Here is a 25091-nt window from a genome sequence, read left to right on the forward strand (position 1 = left end):
CTATCTGGCATGTGCCTCTCTTAAGCCCATTATGACTCTACCTCTCTCTATCGTGAAAGAGAAATTTGCACTTGTTAATGAAAAGTTGTGCTTACAACTGTATGTCTAGGGAAATTATTGGTTTCGCCCATTCCTTATCTTGAAAGACCCTGTTAATGACATGTACAATGGGGTTGCCATATTCCACTCATTGGTCTGTTGTTCTATGCACTGAAACCTTAACTAACTCATGTCTTCTATCCGAATTACTTGACGTTTACCCAAAAAAAAAAAAAAAATAGTGTAGTTGCCCAATCTGATTATACACAACCTTACACACGAGGGTCGACCCGTTGTCAAAAATTGATCGATTATATAAATGGTTTGAAGCATCGGAATCAAATTGGGTGAGCCACCTTATTTGAATCGGAATTGGTCGAGCTTGATCTCAATTATTACAGTCTTCTTTTGAGGTTTATTTTATTCTTTGCTAATGAGAAACCCCTCGAACCTCTTGATTTTATGATTCCAACATAAGGGTAAAACATGATTATATGTAGCCATACCTAATCCATGTAACAAATCAATCGGGAGGAGACTGAAACTGAAAACGTCTATTAACACAGCATATGTGGACCAATGGAACTATACCTGATGCATATCTTTATTTATTTTGGAATCATTGTTTCAGTATTTTAATTAATTAAATAACAGATTTGAGTTGGTAAAATAACAGGATATCAACAAAATTTACCTATATAAAGCTACACCGGTCGTGTAGCCCTTGCGCTAGACATAGAGGGACATGTAATGACCACATCACTCCCTGTTTAGATGCCTGACTCGCACTTTTATTGGCTCTTACTCTGATCCAAGGCCACGCGTAGGGGATTCGTTATAAAGTTTCAATCGATTTCATTCCGATGCATGGACCCTGATCATGGTCAAGCCACTCAAGCCATCAGTGTTTCGAGGGGTAAAATGGTGCAATCAAGTTTGATACGATCGATCCGTATCGATACCGATGCCTTGACAATGATTCGAGGCCGGACCGGACTCGTCAAAACGCACCGTCCATCGGTCGGAAAAAACAGAGGATTTTGATCCCCATCGGTCAGGGTTGTCTATGCCCATGGGCCATGACGCACGCCCACACGTAAAAGAGTAAGCACTCCGGTCCTGTTTCCCAAGTTACATTTTAAACGATTATTTGGACCGTCGTCGTCGGGATCCTCCTATATAAACAGCATATATCCACCAGGGTATGGTTTTTTCTTGCGCTATCCATTCATTCCCGCTGAGAAAACCCTAGAGCACTCGGAGAAGAGTTCGCCATGGGGAGAAGTAAGTAACTTTTTCTTTTGCTACTATTCGTCTCTACTATCTTCCTCTGTGGTTTTCGCCCCCATTTCGGTTTACGCGAAAGAATGAGGCTTTTGTCAATCTATACAGTTCTAAAATTTTCAGTTGTGTGGAGATTCTTTTTTTTTGTTTTGGTTTGATCAATGAGTTGATTCGTTCTCCTGGTGGTTTAATGATTCATTGCTTAATCGGAGAGATCTGTGTGTTTATGGAGTTTCGGGTGCATAAATTTAATTAGAGCTGTTATTTGTTTGCTAATTAATCTATGCTCTTCGCATTCATAGATCTTTGTTGTTCTATTCATTTGTTTTTGCGTGCCCCTGAATTCGGTCTTGTAGAGGTCATTTCCCGCTTTTCGGTTTTGGAATAGTGCGAGGGTTATTGTCTATATAGGTGAACAGAAAATTTACAAGGGAATGGTGATGGTAGATCTCATGTTAAATCTTGCTGAAGTAGGCTGTAAAGTCGAGATTTGAATACAGTTCTATAGCATATCTCTGGATCACTATGTGTCCTTATTTTTGCTTGACTTGATGGGGTGGCCTGTTTTGGTGTAGTGGTCCACAAAATGGTTCTTAATGTGGATTTCACTTTATTTTTATTTTTTAAATATAAATTTGAATACTTAATTGAGTTCATGATATTGCTCAGATATGTAATATGAGGAATGTGGATGATAGTGATGATGAGGTTCCAGGTTCAGTACTAGCACCTTTTATGGGTTATTACCATGTTACATGGACACATCATTTTGAAGTATATTGAATTGAAATTTAACGTATTATGCTGAAATTATCCGGGTAGATGATTGTTTTGCTAATAATACACGAGGTATGTTTCACCATCTGTTCACTGCCTTATCTCAAGCTGTTGACTTGAGAATTCAGTGCGTTCTTGGGTCGATGCCTGAACTTCTTCCCCATATGGGAAGAGAAATACGCAGAAGGTTAGTCTACCAGTCAGTCATTCAACTTTGTTATGGGTCTGGTGTATTTGGGGGTTGGTAAACTCAAGGAGTGATATGTGAATAGAATGCAATGGTTGGCATGGGTGCTCTTTTAATTTTGGAAGGAATATAAGCTAGTTTGGAACAGAATGATAGTGAACGATCTTGGGTGAAACTGGAACCTGCTTGGGGAAAAACGAAGAATCCATTGATAGTTTAGGAAATTGCTTGGTTATTATAAAGTTTGGCATGCTAAAGATAAATCTATATATTCATTTGTCATCCATGTTTGGAGATTGACCATAGTCTAAATTAAGTCATGCATTTTGCATGACATATACAAGTCAACAAAACAATAAATATAATTTCCTCTCTCACAAAATAAGAAACTCTTTGTCTCAGAAATGTTATGATATTAAAGTAGCATGAAACTCCAACGAACACATAAAATCCGTCTTTGGTCTATTTTTTAGCCCAGCAATATCTGAATCAAACATTCTTCATAGCCAGTGCAATGACCAGACAGACTTTTTGTCAATAACTTGGCCGATCAAAACTGCAAGAGATTATCTAGAACTTATATATCATCTCTCGACAGAATGCTGATGTACAAGACCTAGGCAGGAAAGATCCTTATTCATGGTTGACTCACAAAGCTGCACAAAATCAAACTGATTGTTTTAGGAACACCATGTTTTAGAACCAGAATAATCAATTAAGCTAATAAGTCCGATAACAATATGAAGGAACAACTCAGAGGAAAAAACAAATACACAAAAAAATAGCATTGCAGATTTTCAGTTACAAAATTGAAGTTTTTGTGAAAACAATCGATCAAAAGAAAATCAGAAGAGAATGAGAAAACCCATTTGCGGGTTCTCAAAGACAATAAAAAGTTCCCTATGGAACTTCAATACAAGACAGAAAAGACACGTTTCCAACCCCCAATATCAATTATTATTATTTTATGTGGCTACATGTTCTGATACATGAATCCAAACCTAATTCCACATTTGAACGGGTTGAGTTTCAATTTTCCAAACCACAAGCATAGGAATCTAATAAATTCTCAGAAAGATAAAAGAAAAGGAACGGAACATTATCAATAATCCACAATCAATGACGTATGTTATCGGATAATAATTGCAATCCAAAACCAACGGATCGTATAGAGATACAAAAGGGGAAGGGAATAGAATGATCAATCAATCCTATCACAAAAGAAAACAAAATCGTCACCAAAATCCATTAAGCGGTCAAATTGTTAACTAAAAATAGACAATGAAGTCCTGATTTCAACAACCAATGGAGGGAAAAATACCTATCGACCAGAGTGCGATAATGAGGAGCGTAGAAGAAGAACGGATAGCCAGGCACGAGGATCGAAGATATAGAAAGAGAGAGAGAGGGAGAAAGGTTCTGGTAGAATATCCTCGAAGAGACTCTCATTGATTTGACTGACAAAGAGATCTTCAATTAGAGAGCCTGGAACTTGGAGCTGTTTGTGAAACCAGTACGGATTGTGGAAAACCTTTTTTCTGGGATTTCTAGGGGTGGAAAAACGGTTTCCGACAAAGTGACAGGAATTTAGGGTGGGAGTCCCTTTGTGGAATTGAATTCCCTTTTGGGAATCGCTAGAAAATAGGGATATGTGAGTTTGTTGAAAATCTGTGGGAAGACGGGAGAGTCTCTCTTATTGTGTTTGGGAAAAGTGATTTTGAGAAAAAGAAACGTCTCAGAAGCGAAATACGTGATCTTCGGTGAACAATTTAATTGATGTAATTACCACATTAGTGATCTAATCATCTAATGATTTAATTATCATTTTTAAATTAAAACAATTAAAAATCCAAAACCAAAAGTCCTCTCTACCTCATTGATTTTTTTTCTTTTTCCTTTTTTTCTTTTAATAAAACAAGTTGTGATTCCATTTCTTTGGTTGCTAGTCCCTATCGTGGGTCCATGGTAGCAGCCAATTTCTTTTTTTTCTCGCCTTATGTGGATATATAGGAGGAGGGAGAAAAGATGAAGGCAAACTGAAGTTATGTTTGGATGTCAAGAAAAGAAAAAAACATAGTAAGGTAAAATTCATAATGACATAAAGATCGATTTAAGTTATTTTTCTCTCCACAAATTCAGTATTTTTTTTTTTGGTTTAAATCCAAACATAGCATGAGAGAAAAGAGGTCTTACCTTTCATTTTGCTTTGTCTAAGAATGATTAACGTCATTCAAGGAGAGGGTTCTCTTCTCTTATCAAGAGGCATAGAGCACCCACCAATGAAGATCAACAAAATAGTTTCATACATAAAAGGGCAAAGGGTCATTGCGCAACATTTTCAACTTCTTCTAAACCTTTGATTCTTGATTCTTCTTTGACTCGTCTTTGGAACCTTTAGTTGATTCCTAAAACTAAGTTGCTTTGTGGCAATGGGTATGCAAATTAAACTAATTTCAAATAGTCTCTGTTTGCTAGAAATTTAGTTTCTAATGCAGAGGAAATGGTTGTTCATGCCCTCTTCCTTTTCTATTTGCACAACATGTTGGTTAGTATCCTCTCTAGGTTTTAGCACTCAAGATTTTCAAAATGAATGCTTCAAAGAATGGCTTAATTCACTATCAATGAGGGACATATTTTATCTTCCTATTGTGGGATGGAATTTGCTTCTGCTACTATCTTGCATCCAAGGCCCTTCCTTTGTTAATCCAGGCACATCTTATGACCTTTTCGTGGTGCTCACTGGTGGTGATTGGAAGACTGCTTCAGCTAAAGGATGTAGAAGTGTGATCATCAAATCATCTTTGAGAGTTTTTGTAGCAGACAAGTGCAAGACTGATGTGAACTTTTTTGATATTGCAACGGAGGCTAAGGCCATCCATGACGGGGTGGTTTCAGTCAAAAATTTAGGCACGCTTTCCCTCTCTCATAACTTAAATTGATCTTTATGTCATCATGATTTTTATCTTACTACGTTTTTTTTTTCTTGACATCCAAACATAACTTCAGTTTGCCTTCACCTTTTCTCTCTCCTCCGATTTATCCACATAAGGCGAGACAAAAAAGAAATTGGTTGCTACCATGAATTCGAGGTAGGGACCAGCAACCAAAGAAATGGAATCACAACTTGTTTTATTAAAAGAAAAAAGAAAAAAAGAAAAAAGAAAAAAGAAAAAAAGTCAATGAGGGAGAGAGGACTTTTGGTTTTGGATTTTTAATTGTTTTAATTTAAAAATGATAATTAAATCATTAGATGATTAGATCACTAATGTGGTAATTACATCAATTAAATTGTTCACCGAAGATCACGTATTCCGCTTCTGAGACGTTTCTTTTTCTCAAAATCACTTTTCCCAAACACAATAAGAGACTCTCCCGTCTTCCCACAGATTTTCAACGAACTCACATATCCCTATTTCCTAGCGATTCCCAAAAGGGAATTCAATTACACAAAGGGACTCCCACCCTAAATTCCTGTCACTTTGTCGGAAACCGTTTTTCCGCCCCTAAAAATTGATGCGGATCCAGATTCCAATAGACTGAAATCGGTTCGCTTAGGGCCCACTTAAACACCCAATAAAACAAAGGCAACACCTAATAACAATTATATTGAAATAAAGCTTCAACTAAATGGCAGAATTGTAATTAAGCTGAAGTTATAAAGGGGTGGCAGAATTGTAAATAACCAGATTAGTTAATGAGCTATTTGGGAGATAGGACTTAAAGGAGATTAATGATTATTTGATGGGATAAACTAGGAAGTAAAATAAGAATAGAGATATGAGAGAATTAAAGCAAATATAAGGGTAATATAGGAAATCAAGATAAGAGGGAATAATCACCATAAACTCACGATTAGATCATCTTCTTCCTAGGACCAAAACAGGGGCGGAAGAGATGGGAGGATTCAGATCGATAGAGCTTCATCAAGAGAGCTCGGTTTGGGCTGAAACTTCAATCAAAGGGTCGCAACAGCAAGTGTACTATGAATCCAGCACCAGAAATCTCCGATAGTCTAGATCAGAAGTATTTTCGAGCTTGCAACTAGGTCTGGCGGTGACAAAACTCAGATCTGAATCTGATTTTGATTTCTCACCAGCAGGACCAAGCTTGGGAGGAGATCTTCTAGGGTTTGTGTCGCCTAGGAGGTAGCAACCTTCGGTCCAAATCTCATAGCCAACCGGTAAGAGACAAGGGTTCAACAAGCTGCCCTTTGGTGCTTGGTATTACCGTCCAAGAGAGAAGATGAACAGTATTCAGCAGTTGAAAAAATAAAAAAAAAGGAAATAAAGAAGAAAGTAAGGGAGATGAAGAAGAAGAACTAAAGAGGAAAATAGGAGAGGGAAAAGAAGAGATTATAAGGTTTCAGAGAGGGAGAAAAAGGGGTCGGCAGCCATGGTTTCAAAACCAAAAAAAGATTCAACCAAATTTCTATTCATCAGGTCTAACCATTGAGTTCATCCATTACATGACTAATATAAAGAAAAAAAAAATCAAACAATTAATGGAAACTACTTGAAAATGGAAACTATTCTAAAATTAGAAGCTAGCTAATTTCATAGGAAATTATTTCTAAAACAAAATAAAATCAAATCAAAAGATTTTTTTTCTAAGTCGATCGTGCAACTGCATCAGCTCTCCTGGTCTTAAAAGAACTCGACTCCGTCGAGTTAAGTCGTGCTCCCAAGATACCCTTGTAAGTTGCTCGCTGATGAGGTGGCACATATCTCGAAGCAGAAGATGGGAACATAACAACAAGAGGAGGGAGGGTAGGCTGACGTGTCACTAGAGTAGGAGTCAATCGACGACGTGGCATGTCTGATAATGCATGTGACCTCATTAAGTACATATGACCTCCTTGCTTCACCTTGATGGTGTTCCATGTGCCATCATAGAGAATGCCTGCATGTCGCTGCCAAGGTCGTCCTAGAAGAATGTCGCAGTGTGCCAATGGGGTGACCAAACAGGTGACATGGTACTGTAGTGGCCTAAACTGTATATGTACTCGAACAACTGCAGTGGCCTCTTCTCGAGCTGTGGGTCCAAAACCTCGCACGTGAATCTTCTTAAAAAGTTGCTTCTGTGGAAGGTTGTGTGCTTGAACAAATTCAGTAGATATAAAATTTGCTTCTGCCCCAGTATCAACAACTGCATGAACATCAATAGGGTTAGAGCCGTGCAGGAGAGTACCCTTCTGTCTGAAGAGAGGAGCCTTGTCAACTAGTTTATTCGAAAAGGATGAAAGGCTAGCTGAATGAGCTTCTACATCCTCATCTTCATCATCGACAATATCATCGTCCTTTAGGGGATAAGGATATAAATGAGATTCATCTTCACTCTTCTCTGTCGGCTGCTTCTCCGCTACGTTCACAGAACGAGTCCTGTTGGGACACTTATTGGAATAGTAACCCTTCTCGCCACAACTATGGCATATGATATTCTTCTTCCTAACACTATCCTTGTTGAACTCTGACCTTTTCTCTCCAACTCTACGAGCTTTAGGCTTCTTTTCCTCCATACGTGATGGAGGTCTATAAACTGAAGAAGTCTTGAGCATACCCTTCCAATAAATGGACTTCTCTTCAGCTGTCTTGGCATGAGCTGCTGCCACATCAACAGACCTGAAATTAGTATTAGCTAACTCAAGTTGAATCTCAGTACTTAACCCACTGATATATTGCATCACCCGTTGCTGGTCTGTTTCCTGAAGTCGACACCTTGAAGACAGTTTGTGGAATTCAAGGGTGTAGGAATCCACATCTTTGTTCTCTTGTTGCAAGTTAAGTAATTTATGGAACATTACCTTTTCATAATTAAGAGGAACAAATTTTTTAGTCAGGATCTGCTTCATGACCTCCCAATTGGTAACAGGTCCAAGTCTTCTGACAAACCTTGCATGTAGTACATCATCCCACCATGAACATGCATACCCAATAAACTTGGTGATGATGAGTTCACACTTCTTCACGTCTGGAAGAGACTTATACGCAAAAATTCTCTCCACTTTGGTTAGCCAGTCAAGAAATTCCTCAGGTCCCTTTTCACCACTGAACTTAGGAACCTCAACTTTGATGCCATAATCTCTGTCAAAAAATTGCCGGGTAACATCCTGGGGAACAACTGGATCAAGTTGCTGCCTCTGAGGCATATCTTCGATCCGTAAAGTGTTGAGCTGAGGAGGTAATGTAGAGGATCCTTCTTCAGCTCGCTTGTCGGACCTCTTCATAAAGACAATCATATCTTCCATAAACTTGTCAAACTTGGCTTCAGTCCTCTCAAGCCTAGCATCAGTATTCTGTTGGTTCTCGGCTAACTCACAATACAATTTGTGCAACTCAGCATTGGTGATGTGACTTGTCATGGTTAGAAAATTGCAGGAAAATTTGCTCTAATACCACTTGATGCGGATCCGGATTCCAACAGACTGAAATCGGTTCGCTTAGGGCCCACTTAAACACCCAATAAAACAAAGGCAACACCCAATAACAATTGTATTGAAATAAAGCTTCAACTAAATGGCAGAATTGTAATTAAGCTGAAGTTATAAAGGGGTGGCAGAATTGTAAATAACCAGATTAGTTAATGAGCTATTTGGGATATAGGACTTAAAGGGGATTAATGATTATTTGATGGGATAAACTAGGAAGTAAAATAAGAATAGGGATATGAGAGAATTAAAGCAAATATAAGGGTAATATAGGAAATCAAGGTAAGAGGGAATCATCACCATAAACTCACGATTAGATCATCTTCTTCCTAGGACCAAAACAGGGGCGGAAGAGATGGGAGGATTCAGATCGATAGAGCTTCATCAAGAGAGCTCGGTTTGGGCTGAAACTTCAATCAAAGGGTCGCAACAGCAAGTGTACTATGAATCCAGCACCAGAAATCTCCGATAGTCTAGAGCAGAAGTATTTTCGAGCTTGCAACAAGGTCTGGCGGTGACAAAACTCAGATCTAAATCTGATTTTGATTTCTCACCAGCAGGACCAAGCTTGGGAGGAGATCTTCCAGGGTTTGTGTCGCCTAGGAGGTAGCAACATTCGGTCCAAATCTCATAGCCAACCGGTAAGAGACAAGGGTTCAACAAGCTGCCCTTTGGTGCTTTGGTATTACCGTCCAAGAGAGAAGATGAACAGTATTCAGCAGTTGAAAAAATAAAAAAAAGGAAATAAAGAAGAAAGTAAGGGAGATGAAGAAGAAGAACTAAAGAGGAAAATAGGAGAGGGAAAAGAAGAGATTAGAAGGTTTCAGAGAGGGAGAAAAAGGGGTCGGCAGCCATGGTTTCAAAACCAAAAAAAAGATTCAACCAAATTTCTATTCATCAAGTCTAACCGTTGAGTTCATCCATTACATGACTAATATAAAGAAAAAAAAATCAAACAATCAATGGAAACTACTTGAAAATGGAAACTATTCTAAAATTAGAAGCTAGCTAATTTCATAGGATATTTTTTCTAAAACAAAATAAAATCAAATCAAAAGATGTTTTTTCTAAGTCGATCGTGCAACTGCATCAAAAATCCTAGAAATCGGTTTTCCACAATCCGTACTGGTTTCACAAACAGCTCCAATTTCCAGGCTCTCTAGCTGAAGATCTCTTTGTCAGTCAAGTCAGTGAGAGCCTCTTCAAGGATATTCTACCAGAACCTTTCTCCCTCTCTCTCTCTTTCTATATCTTCGATCCTCGTGCTTGGCTATCCGTTCTTCTTCTACGCTCCTCATTATCGCACTCTGGTCAACAGGTATTTTGCCATCCATTGGTTGTTGAAATCAGGACTTCATTGTCTATTTTTGAGTTAACAATTTGACCGCTTAATGGATTTTGGCGACAATTTTGTTTTCTTTTGTGATAGAATTGATTGATCATTCTATTCCCTTTCCCTTTTGTATCTCTATATGATCCGTTGGTTTTGGATTGCAATTATTATCCGATAACATACGTCATTGATTGTGGAGAATTGATAATGTTCCGTTCCTTTTCTTTTATCTTTCTGAGAATTTATTGGATTCCTATGCTTGTGGTTTGGAAAATTGAAACTCAATCCGTTCAAATGTGGAATTAGGTTTGGATTCATGTATCAGAACATGTAGCCACCTAAAATAATAATAATTGATATTGGTGGTTGGAAACGTGTCTTTTCTGTCTTGTATTGAAGTTCCATTGGGAACTTTCTATTGTCTTTGAGAACCTGCAAATGGGTTTTCTCATTCTCTTATGATTTTCTTTTGATCGATTGTTTTCACAAAAACTTCAATTTTGTAACTGAAAATCTGCAATGCTATTTTTTTGTGTATTTGTTTTATCCTCTGAGTTGTTCCTTCATATTGTTACTGGACTTATTAGCTTAATTGATTTTTCTGGTTCTAAAACATGGTGTTCCTAAAACAATCAGTTTGAATTTGTGCAGCTTTGTGAGTCAACCATGAATAAAGATCGTTCCTGTCTAGGTCTTGTACATCAGCATTCTGCCGAGAGATGATATATAAGTTCTAGATAATCTCTTGCAGTTTTGATCGGCCAAGTTATTGACAAAAAGTCTGTCTGGTCATTGCACTGGCTATGAAGAATGTTTGATTCAGATATTGCTGGGCTAAAAAATAGACCAGAGACGGATTTTATGTGTTCGTTGGAGTTTCATGCTACTTTAATATCATAACATTTCTGAGATAAAGAGTTTCTTATTTTGCGAGAGAGGAAATTATATTTATTGTTTTGTTGACTTGTATATGAGCGACAATGGCCTTGAGGTTCAGAAATGTCCTGTTATTTTCAGTTGTTTTTCTTGTGATGTACACTTGCATCGTAGCAGAGCCTGAAATGGAACACAAAGGAAGAATAAGGACTGCCCCTAATAGGAATATGGGTGGTACTGATATAGATGGAACTGGTACAGAGAATGTCTTTGGGGGTTCAGAGCATGGTTCTAGTCAGTTGGATGAGGGGAAAGGTGGGAATGGTAAAGTTCCAGTCCTCACAGTTGCATGGATGACTCTGGTGATGGCTGCTGCTACTGGGCTAGGTGCAGTGCCGTTCTTCTTCGTGGAGCTTGATCCACAATGGGCTGGAATATGCAACGGAATGGCTGCTGGGGTGATGTTAGCTGCAAGCTTTGACCTTGTGCAGGAAGGGCAGCTCCATGGTAGTGGTAATTGGGTTGTGGTTGGGATTCTTTCAGGTGGCATATTCATTTGGCTTTGTAAGAAGGTATTGACCCTTTGAACCGCAATAGTTTCTTTCTTTCTTTCCATATCCTATTTATGGATTCCTTTCTTAATATTCTCCATTAGGGTTCTTATACACATCTATTAACCTGCTCCTTACAGCAATCTCCATTTTCATATGGATATGTCACTTAGCCAAGATTAGATCCAATGTTATTTAAGAAAATTGGTGGAACTGATGAAGTGTTGAGGCCTACCTATCACTAGGGATAAGGTATATAATTTTTATGGATCTCAATAAGATCCAAAGATGTGAAATATTGATATTATCTCAGATTGGTTAAAGCATTCTCTTAATACGAAGAAAATAGGTTTAAATTCTTAATATAGACTAATTGTCTCAATTATCGAAAATTAGGTATTAACAGTCTTACAAGTATGCACCATGAAGTATACATCACCTTCAAGATAAGAGGGAAAAGACTATCAACGAAACCTATTGAGCGGCATGGAGTGGCATTCAGGATCTATCCTGCTAAATAAAAAAACAAAAGCACAGCATCTTAACTCTCTTAAGTGTTAACTTTTAAATTTAAAAGAGAAAAGATACAGACATAGTAAACAGAAACAAATTTTTCTTACATTTATAGAGGCATTATTGATTACTGGGAAGAAAATTCATTCAGATGTTTCCAGTTGTGCTTTGTGCTTGAACCCATGTGCAAGAGTAGACACCTGACAAATACCCATGTGAAGTCTTGTGATTGTTACCCAAGGGGGGGTTATGCCTTACACGTTGGTGCCTCTTGCACCTCTGTACAACACTCACTAGATCCCTTCGATATTGAGGCAAATCTCATCTATGAGATATGATTAGTTTGTTCAAAGGTAATGTAATTCAGCAATGCCTTTCTTCTTTTGTAAATTGAAGATGCTTGAACTTAGGTATTTTTCTTAACAATATTCCTTTCAACTCGATAAATAACCTTAAGAATGACTCTTTTGGATGTTTCCATGTATCAGTCTCTGCTTTATATGCCCACATTACACGGTCCTTAATAACTTTTCTTGTTCTACTGGCCAATGGTGCTGCAACCGAGGTTTAGAATGATTGTCCTTATTGAAAGATGTGATCCATTATGTATCTGTTCAGTTTGAGCATTATATCTTCATTAGCGAGTTTGCCTTGGAAGGATATGACTAATATTTTACACCATGCTTCATTTTGTGCAGTTTCTTGAACAATATGGGGAAGTAAGCATGTTGGACATAAAAGGCGCAGATGCCAGTAAAGTCATTCTTGTTATCGGTATAATGACGCTTCATTCTTTTGGAGAGGGATCTGGTGTTGGAGTCTCTTTTGCTGGTTCCAAAGGATTTTCTCAAGGTCTGTTGGTAACCTTGGCTATCGCTGTTCACAACATCCCAGAAGGATTAGCTGTGAGCATGGTTCTTGCATCAAGGGGGGTTTCTCCTCAGAATGCCATGTTGTGGAGTGTGATTACATCATTACCCCAGGTAAGGTCTGATATTTCTTATAGGCAAAAGGTGCTTTACATTTTATATATTGAAAACCTTCCTATGTGTTGACCTTACTCTGCCATATAGAAGGGTGATGTGGAAATACCAACTGTTGGAAAGATAGAACAGGATCTGGATTGGCTTTTTTTATTTTCCATGTGGCCAATTCCATTTGTGTTGGAATGTGACATGTGAGTACAGGATCTTGCACCCGACCTGCCCACCAAATTTGGACCCAATCTTGACTTGTACAGGAAGGCCTTTTCTCTCTATATACCCAGACCTGTCTATTGCATGCATAGTTGTCAGGTGACACCTGCGTGCCACCTAGGCTACAAGGTGGTTCTTGAACCCCTGGGAAAAAATTCGCCATATTGTTCAAGGGGCCTGAATAGAAAACAGGGGGAAAAGAGAGGAAAAAAATGAGGAAAGGCGGAGGAAATGGGGGGAACTGGAAGAAAATGAGGGGAAATGGAGAGAAAATCCAGAGAGAATGAAAAAAATAAGAAAGGAAAATGGGGAGAAGAAGCAGTAACAACTAACAACTGCCAATACTACCACCGGAAAGGTTGCAGCGGAAGCCACTGCCACCACCATCCACTACCGTTAAGAAGAGAGGAAGTAGCATCAGCTGGTACTACAGCCACCACCACCACCGAAAGAAAAATAAGAGGAAAGGAATCTGCCTGGTGTAGCTTTTGCCTCTAGATTTGTCTGCAACATAATCTGTGCCTGGCATAAATTCGATGAGTCATCCGACATTGAGATTACTGGAAGAGGGAGGAAGAAGATGGATTTGCAGTGTTCTTTTATTGTTGTAGTGTTTTTTTTTTTCTGATAAGTAAAGTATTTTCTTATATTACGTATGAGTCCTTTTATATTTATAAGTTAAGAGGGACCAAATTTCACATTTTTCACCAGAAGTGCCTTTTGAAATTCAAACTAAAAGAAGAAATTATAAATATTTAGACTTAAATCCCCCCCCCCCGGCCAATTTTATATGTAATTCCCTAGTGGCTTAGTAATGTAGAACTGATTTGGATCCGTCAAACCAATTCACAACTGCAGGATTTTTTTTAATCAAAGAACAACCATGAACCAATCCAAACACTTGTATAGGAAATCAGATTATAATAAACAGCAGGCCAAACTAGAATAAGTAATTGACCTCAAATCAGTGGAGGTTCTTATGACAGAGCAGTAAAACTGATAAGAGGTCTTACAAGGCCTTGAATAGGGTCAAACCAGCTTAGTACTTTGAACCATAACCCAAGAGAGCAATAGGATTTAAGTCAGACCTATCGATCTCATTTCTGGACATTACAGGTCACTAAAAGACAAAAATATGGAGATTTGTCATATCTTCAGATTGGCTGATCAGAAACAGCCCCAACCAAGGTGGATCCTCACTTAGGTAGAGAGGAAGAATGGACCAGCACTATGGCCCTAAACCAGGGCTGGAACTACTTCAAGTAGCAGAGGTCGATTGTGAGTTCAGGTAAGTTTCTGGGCAGGAGTTGAGATCTAAATACCTGGATAGTTGGCAGCAGTAAATCCCTGAGGAGAAGACCCTTGGAAGAAGAAAAAATACTTGAAGAAGAAATAGATCCTCCTGGGCTTCTCACCGCAAGGAGTCGTTAGATCACACACCAACCAACACTTTGATCAAACACAAAGTAACCTCACACAGAGGAGCAGCGACAGCAGCATATATTATTCATCAAAATCGTGGGGCTTAATGGGAGCCCTCCTCTTTATTTATAAGCTTTGATGGGGGATTGCAACTTTAGAAACTAAAGTAGTTACTAAAAACTGAAACTGGAAACTTACAAAACAGCAAGTCTTCTAGTTACTAAAACTGGAAATAGAAAGTATGAATTAAAAGCTACTGAAATTAGAAACTAATAAACCCCATCAAGCAAAGTCGAGGGCCTCAGTACTAGGCTTGGTCGACTCCTATCTTCTTCTTCCTTGCATATGTCTTCAGTGCTGCATCACTTAGGCAACTCCTAGGTGGCCTCCAACCGCTTAGCATCGCTGTGACAACTATTATTACATTCTGTAAGTTGTCTGTTTCAGTTTGTAGTGTAATGGGGAAGATTCAGTATGATATTTTATGCAATGAATAGAGGTATGAAGGAAGAATTTCACATCAAACCTAAAATTTTGGAGACATAACGATACCTTGCAAGACAATAATAGGTTGTTTCTTTGGAAATTGCCATGGAGGTTTGGAAAATTTTCTTTCTGGAGAAGGTTTATAGAGTTCAAATTTGAAGATGGAAGGGATTCTTGAGAGATGCCACTTTCAAGGCTGGGAATGGGATTGGGATTTTTTCAACGTTGGATTATATCTACTTTATGAAGTTTTTGGAGGAAAGGTGTGAGAACAGTTATCTTGAATGATTTGGGATAAATCATCAAGAGTGGAGGTATTCATCTAAATTGCTGTGCTGATAATATCCTTAAAACTAAAACCTGCTGGCTGCTGGAACTCCACATTCAACTTTCTATATCTTCCTTTAGGTTTTTGATAGCCTTTATATAAGGTATTGTAAGGTGTTGTGGGCCTTTAGATAGGTAATATTCATATTGTACGATGAGAAAAATGAAAAAGAAGAAGGAAAGAAGTTGGACTATCTTCCAAGATGTGGTGTACTCTTGGTGTGTGAACCCTTCTTGTTGAATGGATTGGCGCCTAAGGAGTTTACATATAGAGAGGGACTTATATGACTTATCTAGCTGTAGTCTAGCTACATGCAATTTTTCTTTAATGGCCTTGTCAGAGTGTCCATGTGCAGTATTCTGGGGTTTTTTAGTTTTTATATTCGTCAAATCATTCACTCTTTATAACAAAAGAAAAGGATACTGGTGGGAGAATCTTCTAAGGAGTGGAGCAATCTGTCGTTCAACTGGCACCAATATGTGGACCCTTCTTGGTGATTATATGTTGGCACTTAACTACTTAAGGCTCTGTATGTTTGCATGGGAATGTTGTAAAGTGAATATTTAGAAAGAAAAGATCAATGGCGTAATAGAAAATATTAGCATATCAGCTAGTAGTTGGAAAGTGTGGTAAAATATTTCTTTAGCTGTCTTTTTGCACAGAATATTGGGAATCTTGTTCAAGATTAGATTCTACATTTAGTAATATTTGAGTAACAGGAGCATTGTCTATATTCGCTAAAAAGTTTCCTTGTTATCGTTTTAACGTTTCAAAATTTTGCATCAAACTAGATGGAGCCATAGAGCTCCCTGACATTTACAAAGAGCACGAACTTTTATGATGTGTCTGGCTATCACACGTTATTCTTACTTTTTGTGTCTCCTTTTCTATTCCAGTGATCTGAAGGATTAGGGTTTAATGGTTTCGTCGTACTTCATTTTTAATTCATAACTTCCTGAACATTTTAATTGCTGACTTTATCACTGCAGCCCATTGTTGCTGTTCCCTCCTTCATATGTGCTGATTCATTCAGCAAGTTCCTGCCTTACTGTACGGGCTTTGCTGCTGGATGTATGATATGGATGGTTATAGCAGAGGTCCTCCCTGATGGGTTCAAGGTAATGTTCCTGAGCTCATGCATGTGTACATCTGTGTCCTGAACTTGAGTGCTTTTTTTGGGCAGTAAGTCTACAAAGACTACTGTTCATTCCACAATACCGCTTACACTTTAGAAAAAGATCTTACTGGAAACTGTTTCGGTGGTTCATGTGTAGTGTTAAATAATAAACAAGTGGGTGGTTTATATGAAACCAGGAATAAATTACTGAAACTGATTACTGTTTCAACACTTTTGAACTCCAATTATGTCAAATTGTGAAGCAATTATAGAACTTAGGAACGTTGTTTTGTTACTGTTTCCAAAATACTGTGGATGAAGTTTAAAGTATGTCCTGGAGGTAGTGGAATATGGGTCTTTATTTATGACTGCATATCTGGCACACATGAAAGTAAACCAACCATTTTATGGGTCCTGGCATCTTCCCGTTAACCAGTTTTTTTTCTCTCCAAAGGTTTGAGAACCCAGAGTATTTTTTTGGATCATTTGAAACACGCCTTATGCTCCAGAAAAGTAGACAGATTGGATGGATATGCCATCCAAATTTTCACCTGGTGATTCCTAGGTGGGACCATTTGATAGTCTTAACTTCTCTTGTATATATATATATATATATATATGTGTGTGTGGAAGAGGTTCTCTGGTCAGTGGGTTAAAAAAGTTGGAGTCATAATGACTTGGATGGGAGTAGGAGACAAATCGGTAACTTTGTCCAATTGGGGGGGATATTAATGCTTTCTCCATGGTGGATGACCCCAGACCTCTATATATTTCCCTTTTTGATGGTATACTCTTGCATGTTAATCATATTTAAATAGGCCATTGGTAAGTTGCCTTGCTTTCTGTTTTGACAGTTATCTTGATTTCCTGTTTTTTGTTAGTTTTCTTTTATGAACTATATTGCATTTTGTACCCCATAAGGTTATTGAGGTTTTCTTATTAAAACCTGGGAATTTACTCATGAAATTTAGGATGGATAAATGATCATTAAATATTTAATTTGGTATTAATGCAATGAAACTAGTAAATCTCTATCATCACATCTAATTGTGTACTTGCTTAACTTAAAGAATTTATGTAGTTGTTGACAGAGTAGGAAGTTATATTATCATGTCAATTTCCGTCCATGTAATTATTTTTTTCACATAAATAGCAACCTCAAAAGAAATATCAAGTGAATCCCTTTTCTGTGACCATGAACTTGTACCTAAGCACCAATCTTAATTTTGCTGACTGAACCAGGAAGAATGTGATGCAAGTTCCCTCAACTTCTCTTTCCTTTATTTTATTTTATTTTTATTTCCCCCCAGGAAGCTTCTCCTTCCCAAGTTGCTTCAGCAGCTACCCTTTCTGTTGCATTTATGGAAGCCCTTGGCGCCGTACTCGAGAATTTTAGCCATGGCTACAGGTTGGTTTTCTTTCTTAGTTCCTTTTCATTTAAGTATTGTAAATGTCAACAAGAACAGGGGAAGTGGTATTTCCATCTTCAGGTTTGTGACTCTAGAAGGTCCAGTTGCTTATATGGTAACATTACAAGCGACACCATGATGAATGGACATATAGCATTATTGCAGGTTCTTACGTGAACTGTAGTGGGTTTATCTGCATCTTTAATAACTTGAACTTTTGATTTGGTCTGTGCTGCAGCTCGGAGGATGCTTCTGGCTTCTTTGTTTCACTACTTTTTGGTCTTGGGCCGTTGCTTGGTGGTGTCATTCTTATTGCTTTTGCTCTTGCCTTGAGTCTACAGCACGCTTTCCTCATGGGTGTGGCTTCTGGAATTGCCTTTGTACTTGCTTCCTGGAGACCACTACAGCTACTTCTCTCTTTGAAAATGGGTTTCCTTCCCTTATTGTTGCTGCTTGTGATGGGTTCTTCATTCTTCCACATATCAACTTCCAGCGTGTTGAAGATTGCAAGCCGCAAAAAGACTTCAGTGAACAACTTGTCAGCTGCATCAGGGTTCTCTATAAGTGCCCTGACCCTACAATCATTCTTGGCATGTGGGGCTGTTGCCTTGCATGCTTTGACTGAGGGGCTTGCACTTGGAGTTGCTGCACCAAAAGCCTATGGGCTTGGCCGGCACATGGTCCTTCCAGTGTCTCTGCATGGGCTACCTCGGGGTGCTGCCGTTGCTAGCTGCATCTTTGGGGCTACTGATAGCTGGCGAGCCGCTTTAGCAGCGGCTGCCCTGACTGGCTTTGCAGGGCCAGTGTCTGCAATTGGAGCAATACTTGCAGGTATTGACTACAGTGGGCTTGATTATTGGATGGTCTTTGCATGTGGAGTATTACTCCCAAGTTTTGTAAGCATTTTGCGGCGTGCATTTAGGTTAGATTGTCGAAAGAGCAGTTATGGGCTAATGATGGGATTGGGTCTTGCCAGTTTGTGTTTAACATTCACTCGGTTGGTTTGCATACATACCCATTACTGCAACTCTGCCCCGGAGGCTGTCAAATAAAAAGCACTGACCCCCAGGAAACAAAGCAAAATGGAGGAAGTTGTGAAGTTGGAAAAGAATAGAAAATGAGAGAATAGGTTTTACATTGTAGTAGTTGTCTTCTTTTTATTTTTTTTCTTCTTCCCTGTCAATGTATAGATCCAATTGAATTGGAATATGGTTACTGGAGGAAAAAGAAATGTGAGCACTGATGCAATTAATTGGAGTGTAAAGAGGGATTTGTATTTGCTAAGCTCACATTGTGTGGGTGGCTCACTGCCTTTTTTCTTGAAGATTTGAGTTCATAAAGAATTGCAAGAATTTCATTAAATTCCATCACTATGTTTTGCATTTTTGTAATTTAGAAAAAGTGCTTTTACACAGCCTAACAAGGGAAACCTACCTGAAAATAGTCTAAAATCCAATTTTTATTTACCCTACCATGTATCATGATGTTCCATTCACTCTATTGATAGTTCTATGCATTCTCTTGGTAGTTTCAAGTTTTTCAAAGTTTTTCAAACTTCATACAAATCAATTCAGATTCCACAAAACTCGAGTTTGATGAATTCCGATTTTGAATTAAGCTAAGTTTGATAAATTCATTTTCAATATTCCATGAATAGTGACATCTCATGCACTAAGAAAAGTAAAACATCACGAATCACGACTCGTCCCGCATGGGCCATGGGGTGCAGCCGCGCCACAGAAATGCTCAAAGTCTATCCAACGAAGCTTGGCTGCTGATGATACAGTGAGCAATCCACCTGGTGAAGGTGTAATTCTGATTGGTGTGATTCCTGCCGACGCGTAACTTATGTTATTGCATCACCACTCTTCCTTGCTCTTGCCGTCTTCAATTCAATGATTCAAACCCTCTAGTCCCAGGAAGACCCAACAACTCCAAAGGACAGATAAACATAGCCAACCACTTCTTCGCCCATTTCTTGGTGTCATCTGAAACCCAAATTGACGTGAAGTGAATTGAATTGAATCATCTGACAATTGACGAGACGAAACACCGAGAGGCCAGAGGAGACGCCATGAAAATCCTTCACATTCCTTGCCTTGGAGACAACTACGCATACCTGTAACTCTATTATCTCTATAGTTTACCCTTCACTCTCTTCTAATTAGAATCGCCAGCACAATTCGCCAATTTGGATTTTTTTTTTATATATAAATATGTATGTTTTAGGGTTTCCCTCAATTCACATTTCCGGTTCTTCCACTCGCAGAATCATCGATGAATCCTCCAAAGAAGCTGCTGCTGTCGATCCCGTCGAGCCAGAAAAGGTTCTTGGAGTAGCCAATGAGAATGGGGTTGATCTAAAGATGGTTCTCACCACTCATCATCACTGGTTTGCTATTTCCTATAATCTCTTTCAAATATGGCCACATATTGATGACAGTTTTTTTTTTTTCATCTCTTTGTTGTTGCTGTTGTGTGCGTGTATGTGTGGACTGTGGAGGGAAGATGTTGCAATTCGGTGTATTATCTTCAGTTCGGTGCTCTTAAAGGCTCCGTCTGATTGGAAGTGCAGTAAAGGGAAGGGGAAAAAAAATTAGAACAAACCTAAAATGGAAACTGCAACCAACAATGTTTTTGTAAATAATTCTAAAGCATTCTAATTCTATTAATTACATTTTACTTTACATTTCAACCAAATTGATTCAATTTGAATAGGAGAATGCGATAGTGCTAAAGAATCTATTTGAAAATTTTAATTGCCAAGCAGAGCCAAAGCCCGAAGTTTTTCATTTTCCCTTTTTAAGTAATTGCCTCTTCCCTTGATTCCCTCTTCACCTGTAACCAGAGTGGGCATAATTTTTGGGATCACCTGGTCAGGCTGTTTTCTCGCTTAGAGGTTAAAAGTCATATGTGATGACTTGATTGGTTGAGCTAAACAATCTCTTGTTTAAGTTTGTTGGTAACTTCACAAAAATGTGAATTTCGCTTCCAATCGGCTGCCGCCCCCCCCCCCTTTTTTTTTCTTTTCCTATTCTCATATTTTACAGGGTTCCCAATGCCAATATCTCTTGTATGACTTTTTGGTATTAGAAACATGAAAATAGCTCTCGTAGAAATACCTGAGGATCCATGTAGCCGACCCCATTTAGTTGGGATAAGGCTAAGTATTGTTGTTGTTGTAAACATGAAAAGTGCCCCTCACGATTTATGTGAGGTTAGCAAAATCCTTGTTTGTTTTCATATATTTGGGTTGGAAGAACAATTTTGACATTTTTGGTTTTAATTTTTTAATTTTTGGTCGGTTGATTGGTGTCTGGAATCTGGACTTTAGGAAGGTAGTGTTTTGATAAGTTTTGGGTTGTTTATTTTAATTAGATTCTTAGTGTAAGTTGTCTTTTAACTTATTAGAAAAGTTTCGTGTAAGTTGTCTTTTAACTTATTAGAAAAGTTTCTACATGTCAACTTGAGTCTAGTGCTATTTGAATCTAAGCAGCTGCAGTTGTTTGAAAGTGTATTTGATTACATTTCTAATTAGTCCATGATCTTGGAAAAAGGAAATGATTTATTTGGAAGGTTATTGCCAAAATACTTGCATTTTATCAGTTTGTTAGGATTTCTGTCTTAGTAGTCATGGATTAGTTGGAGTTGAAAGTCTCTATAACTGATGTACCTAAGTATTGATACAGAGGATGGAATTTTTTGCTTTTACTTTGGGAAATGTCTCTATTTTCAAAGTCTGATGGGTTGTTAACCATGTATAATTGATTTTCTGCGATTCTTTCACAAATCTCTACTGTTTTCACTCAAAATCCTAATCCTAACTCCATTTAGACCATAATTTTCAACATTCTACATATCCAATGTATAATTAGTCCCGCCCCTCCCCTAGTGGTTAGGTCCGGTATGGTATTGGTGAAACCTCAGGGACCCACTCTGCCACACCTTGATTTGTAGGTGCCTTCCCTAAATTTGGTGTATCCCACGAATGTTAAGCAATATTTTAAGTGGGCCAGGTATGGTATTGGTGAAAGCCACCTTGAACTATCCCTGTTGCCATCCCTGCTGTTAAATTATTGCATGTCTTGGGCATGTGAGTACATGATGGAGTCTGGCGCAAATTTCAGAAAATGGAGCATTCCCATTGGGGTCAGTAATGAATTGAGAAAAATGTTGTGAAATTTAAAACCAATCGCACAAATAACTATTATAAGATTTTGAAAGTGAGTCATATTAGACCTAGGATTAGCTGAGTAGGTCCAATTGATGGAGGATGATCAAGAAAGTTGATTGAGATGGTCTTTTCATGGACCAAAAAGTTTCTATGATGGTATCATTCAGGACAGTATACTGCATGGGTGATGGTTGGCAGCTCTATAATCAGAGGTTGGTCACCTGGTTGATAAAGGTATGAGGTATTATTTAAAAGGATACTTTATGGAGGTATGGCCTTGGAAAGATTGGAATAGTGGAGGAAGTGCAACTGCAATATATGGCTGAATTTCTTAGATGATGATTGTTGATATTTCATTTTTGTTTAGAGTCCTATAGAATCTGTATCCAGGTTTGTATCTTTAAATGTTTAATTTTTCTGTCAGTCAATCTGGTGATTTATTTTGTAGGATCACTTTCTTTATAACTTTTGTTTTGTTTTTTTTCCCTTATGTCCTTGGTTGTATCATCTAATTATTAGTTTAGTGTGTAGATTTTCTGCTCGACCAATTTAAATCTAGGTCAATTGTCATCTGTAGGGCTAGCAATTAGATTGAAGTCATAAATTTTTTTGGAAGTTCCCATGCATGGTAGAATGCAAAAACTTTGTCTCATCCTGCTGGTCATAATTTAAATGCTTTCATTTTATCATTTTAGGAGGAAAAAAATAAAAAATAAAAAGGAAATTTGCTTTCAAACTTTATTAATATAACAGGTTGTTAGTAAACAGATTTTAATGCCAGAATGAGCTTATTTGTTTCTGTTACCTTTTTTATTGGGGAGGGGTTAAATTTATTCCCATTCTTTAGCATGTGGCTTAGGTCTATGAATTTAATTATTTTAGTTGCTTCTATTCATGGTAGGATCCTTGCTTCTCAAAAGGTTGGAGGTTTGGGCTGTGATTAATCTAACTTATTAATGATCACCACTGCATTTCTTTTTTCCTGCTACTTGCTTGGTATCTATTCAAGGGATCATGCTGGTGGAAATGAGAGAATGAAGCAGTTGGTGCCTGGAATCAAGGTTTATGGTGGTTCAATAGACAATGTCAAGGGGTGTACTGATAAACTGGAAAATGGTGATAAGCTGACACTAGGAGCTGATGTCAATATTTTGTCACTCCATACACCTTGGTATGTTTTCCATATCTTGTTCCATCCAACTGTATCACATGCCAATCTTATGCCACTCTTATCTTTCACTCTTAGATTTGCTTCTTGAATCGATTTTCCAATTAGGAAACTGCTGCATAAAGCATTTTCCTTGTCATATTCACATGGCAGAGTGGAGTGTTCCCCCCCACCCCTCTCCCCCCTTTGTGTTGTGGGCAGAGCAATTCCCATATATATAGCATGAGGCAGCTTACCTGGCACCCAAGTTGTAGGGCAAAGGTTTTATGGGTGACCAGAGGTAATATGGCCATTATAACCATTCTATACAGTGGACTCTCAGGCCTTGCCACATGTCAAATTTTGTATCCCAACTCAAGCGTCTAGTGGCTTCATATTTGGCTTCTCTCTTGTATTTTCATCTGCCTAAATATTAACTTTTGGATGTCCCAACACATCCAAAAAATAGATTTCTATATTGGATGTATACATCTTGATCCACATCTGACCCAAATATGGTCGAACCTGGATGAGACACTGATTAGTATTCTTCATTGTGAAAACTTTTGTAATATGATTTGCACATTTAAGCCTCGGCTTTTCCAGGATCCAGGTTCAAATAAAGTCCAAAACACACAATCTGAATTTTATTATGAATTCATTTTGTCCCTTTTCTTTTGGGACAGGATTAATTATGTTTTGGACTGTCCTAAATGCGTTGGGATGATTATTTTATTGTCTTTTTGTGCTAAGATTAAACGTGATGGGTAGCCAACAATTTTCTCATATGAAATCCAGAATGCTTTCTGAGTTTAATTTTCACTTAAACAAACAGTCAGCCCTTGAGTTCCTTATCCTTAGCTCTCGAAAAATATGGGTTCTACTGTCATTTATTCTGCACTTTTCTCAAACTGTAATCTTTTTCTTATTCTTTCTAATGTCAGTCTCAAGTTTTTCTTTCCTCTGGCATGTTTTCATCAGCCACACCAATGGTCATATAAGTTATTACGTGACATGCAAAGAAGAGGACCCAGCTGTGTTTACTGGGGACACATTGGTGAGTAGAGCAAAGTTCCTTCTTACTAATTTCATGTAAGCTGATCAGTGAGTGAAACCTAGGGTACAAATCATATGTAGATACCCACAATAAAGAGGAATTTGAAGATTAGTTATCTATATGGTGCACATCTGTGGCAGCAGGAACCATCATATGATAGCCCTCTCTCATGTGATCTTTATGCTAAACATGATGTGGTAGTTGATCATAACCTTCTAATCTTTTCACCTTTCCGATTGGTCAATAAATTATGCTACTTCCCAAACAGTTGGGATTTAGTATCTTTTTTGGGTCCACTTTGGCAAGATCTTCTGGATGAGACTCATCAGATGGTGGTTCCTGTGCTTGATATGATAACACATAATCACATCTACCTGATTGTGGGTCATTAATTAATAGAGTGGCTATTTCCCGGTCCTGGAGAGTAATGTTATTGTGCCTGTGATTTCCATGGCCTGAAAAATCGTAATGGTCCCAGGAGAGGATTGATTTTGGCTGCTTTCTTTTTTTTTTTTTTTTTTTTTTTTTTGGGGGGGGGGGTGTGGTGGTGTGTGAGAGGGCAAAGGATGTTTAGATATATCTGAAAAACACTAATTTTGGCTACGTTTTATCTGTGTAGTTCATCGCTGGTTGTGGGAGATTTTTTGAAGGCACTGCAGAACAAATGTATCAATCACTTTGTGTCACATTGGGTTCATTACCAAAGCCAACCCGGGTTTATTGTGGCCATGAGGTACATTTTCTTTGATTTATATTCTTTTTTTTTTTTTT

General features: G+C 38.1%; 2 protein-coding genes across 3 annotated transcripts in view; both read left to right on the forward strand.

Moving 5' to 3' along the window:
• Positions 1–1109: 1109 nt before the first annotated feature.
• LOC122085610 (putative zinc transporter At3g08650) lies at positions 1110–19312 on the forward strand. The gene is made up of 6 exons (XM_042654095.1): positions 1110–1323; positions 10696–11492; positions 12683–12967; positions 16406–16534; positions 17844–17941; positions 18181–19312. Exons 2-6 carry the CDS (start codon positions 11025–11027, stop codon positions 18992–18994), a joined length of 1794 nt encoding a protein of 597 aa, XP_042510029.1. The 5' UTR covers positions 1110–1323; positions 10696–11024; the 3' UTR covers positions 18995–19312.
• A 373-nt stretch (positions 19313–19685) lies between these two features.
• The window catches only part of LOC122085618 (hydroxyacylglutathione hydrolase cytoplasmic), an 8391-nt gene continuing 2985 nt past the window's right edge, over positions 19686–25091 (forward strand). The window contains exons 1-5 of one of the 2 annotated variants that reach the window (XM_042654108.1): positions 19686–20063; positions 20212–20334; positions 23126–23287; positions 24245–24320; positions 24940–25053. In XM_042654108.1, the coding sequence (XP_042510042.1) occupies positions 20017–20063; positions 20212–20334; positions 23126–23287; positions 24245–24320; positions 24940–25053 (522 nt within the window). In that variant the 5' untranslated portion in view covers positions 19686–20016. The remainder of the gene's footprint in view (positions 20064–20211; positions 20335–23125; positions 23288–24244; positions 24321–24939; positions 25054–25091) is intronic. The other variant, XM_042654107.1, reaches the window with a different exon arrangement.

This window comes from Macadamia integrifolia, chromosome 8 (assembly GCF_013358625.1).
Source record: "Macadamia integrifolia cultivar HAES 741 chromosome 8, SCU_Mint_v3, whole genome shotgun sequence".
Lineage (NCBI taxonomy): Eukaryota > Viridiplantae > Streptophyta > Magnoliopsida > Proteales > Proteaceae > Macadamia > Macadamia integrifolia.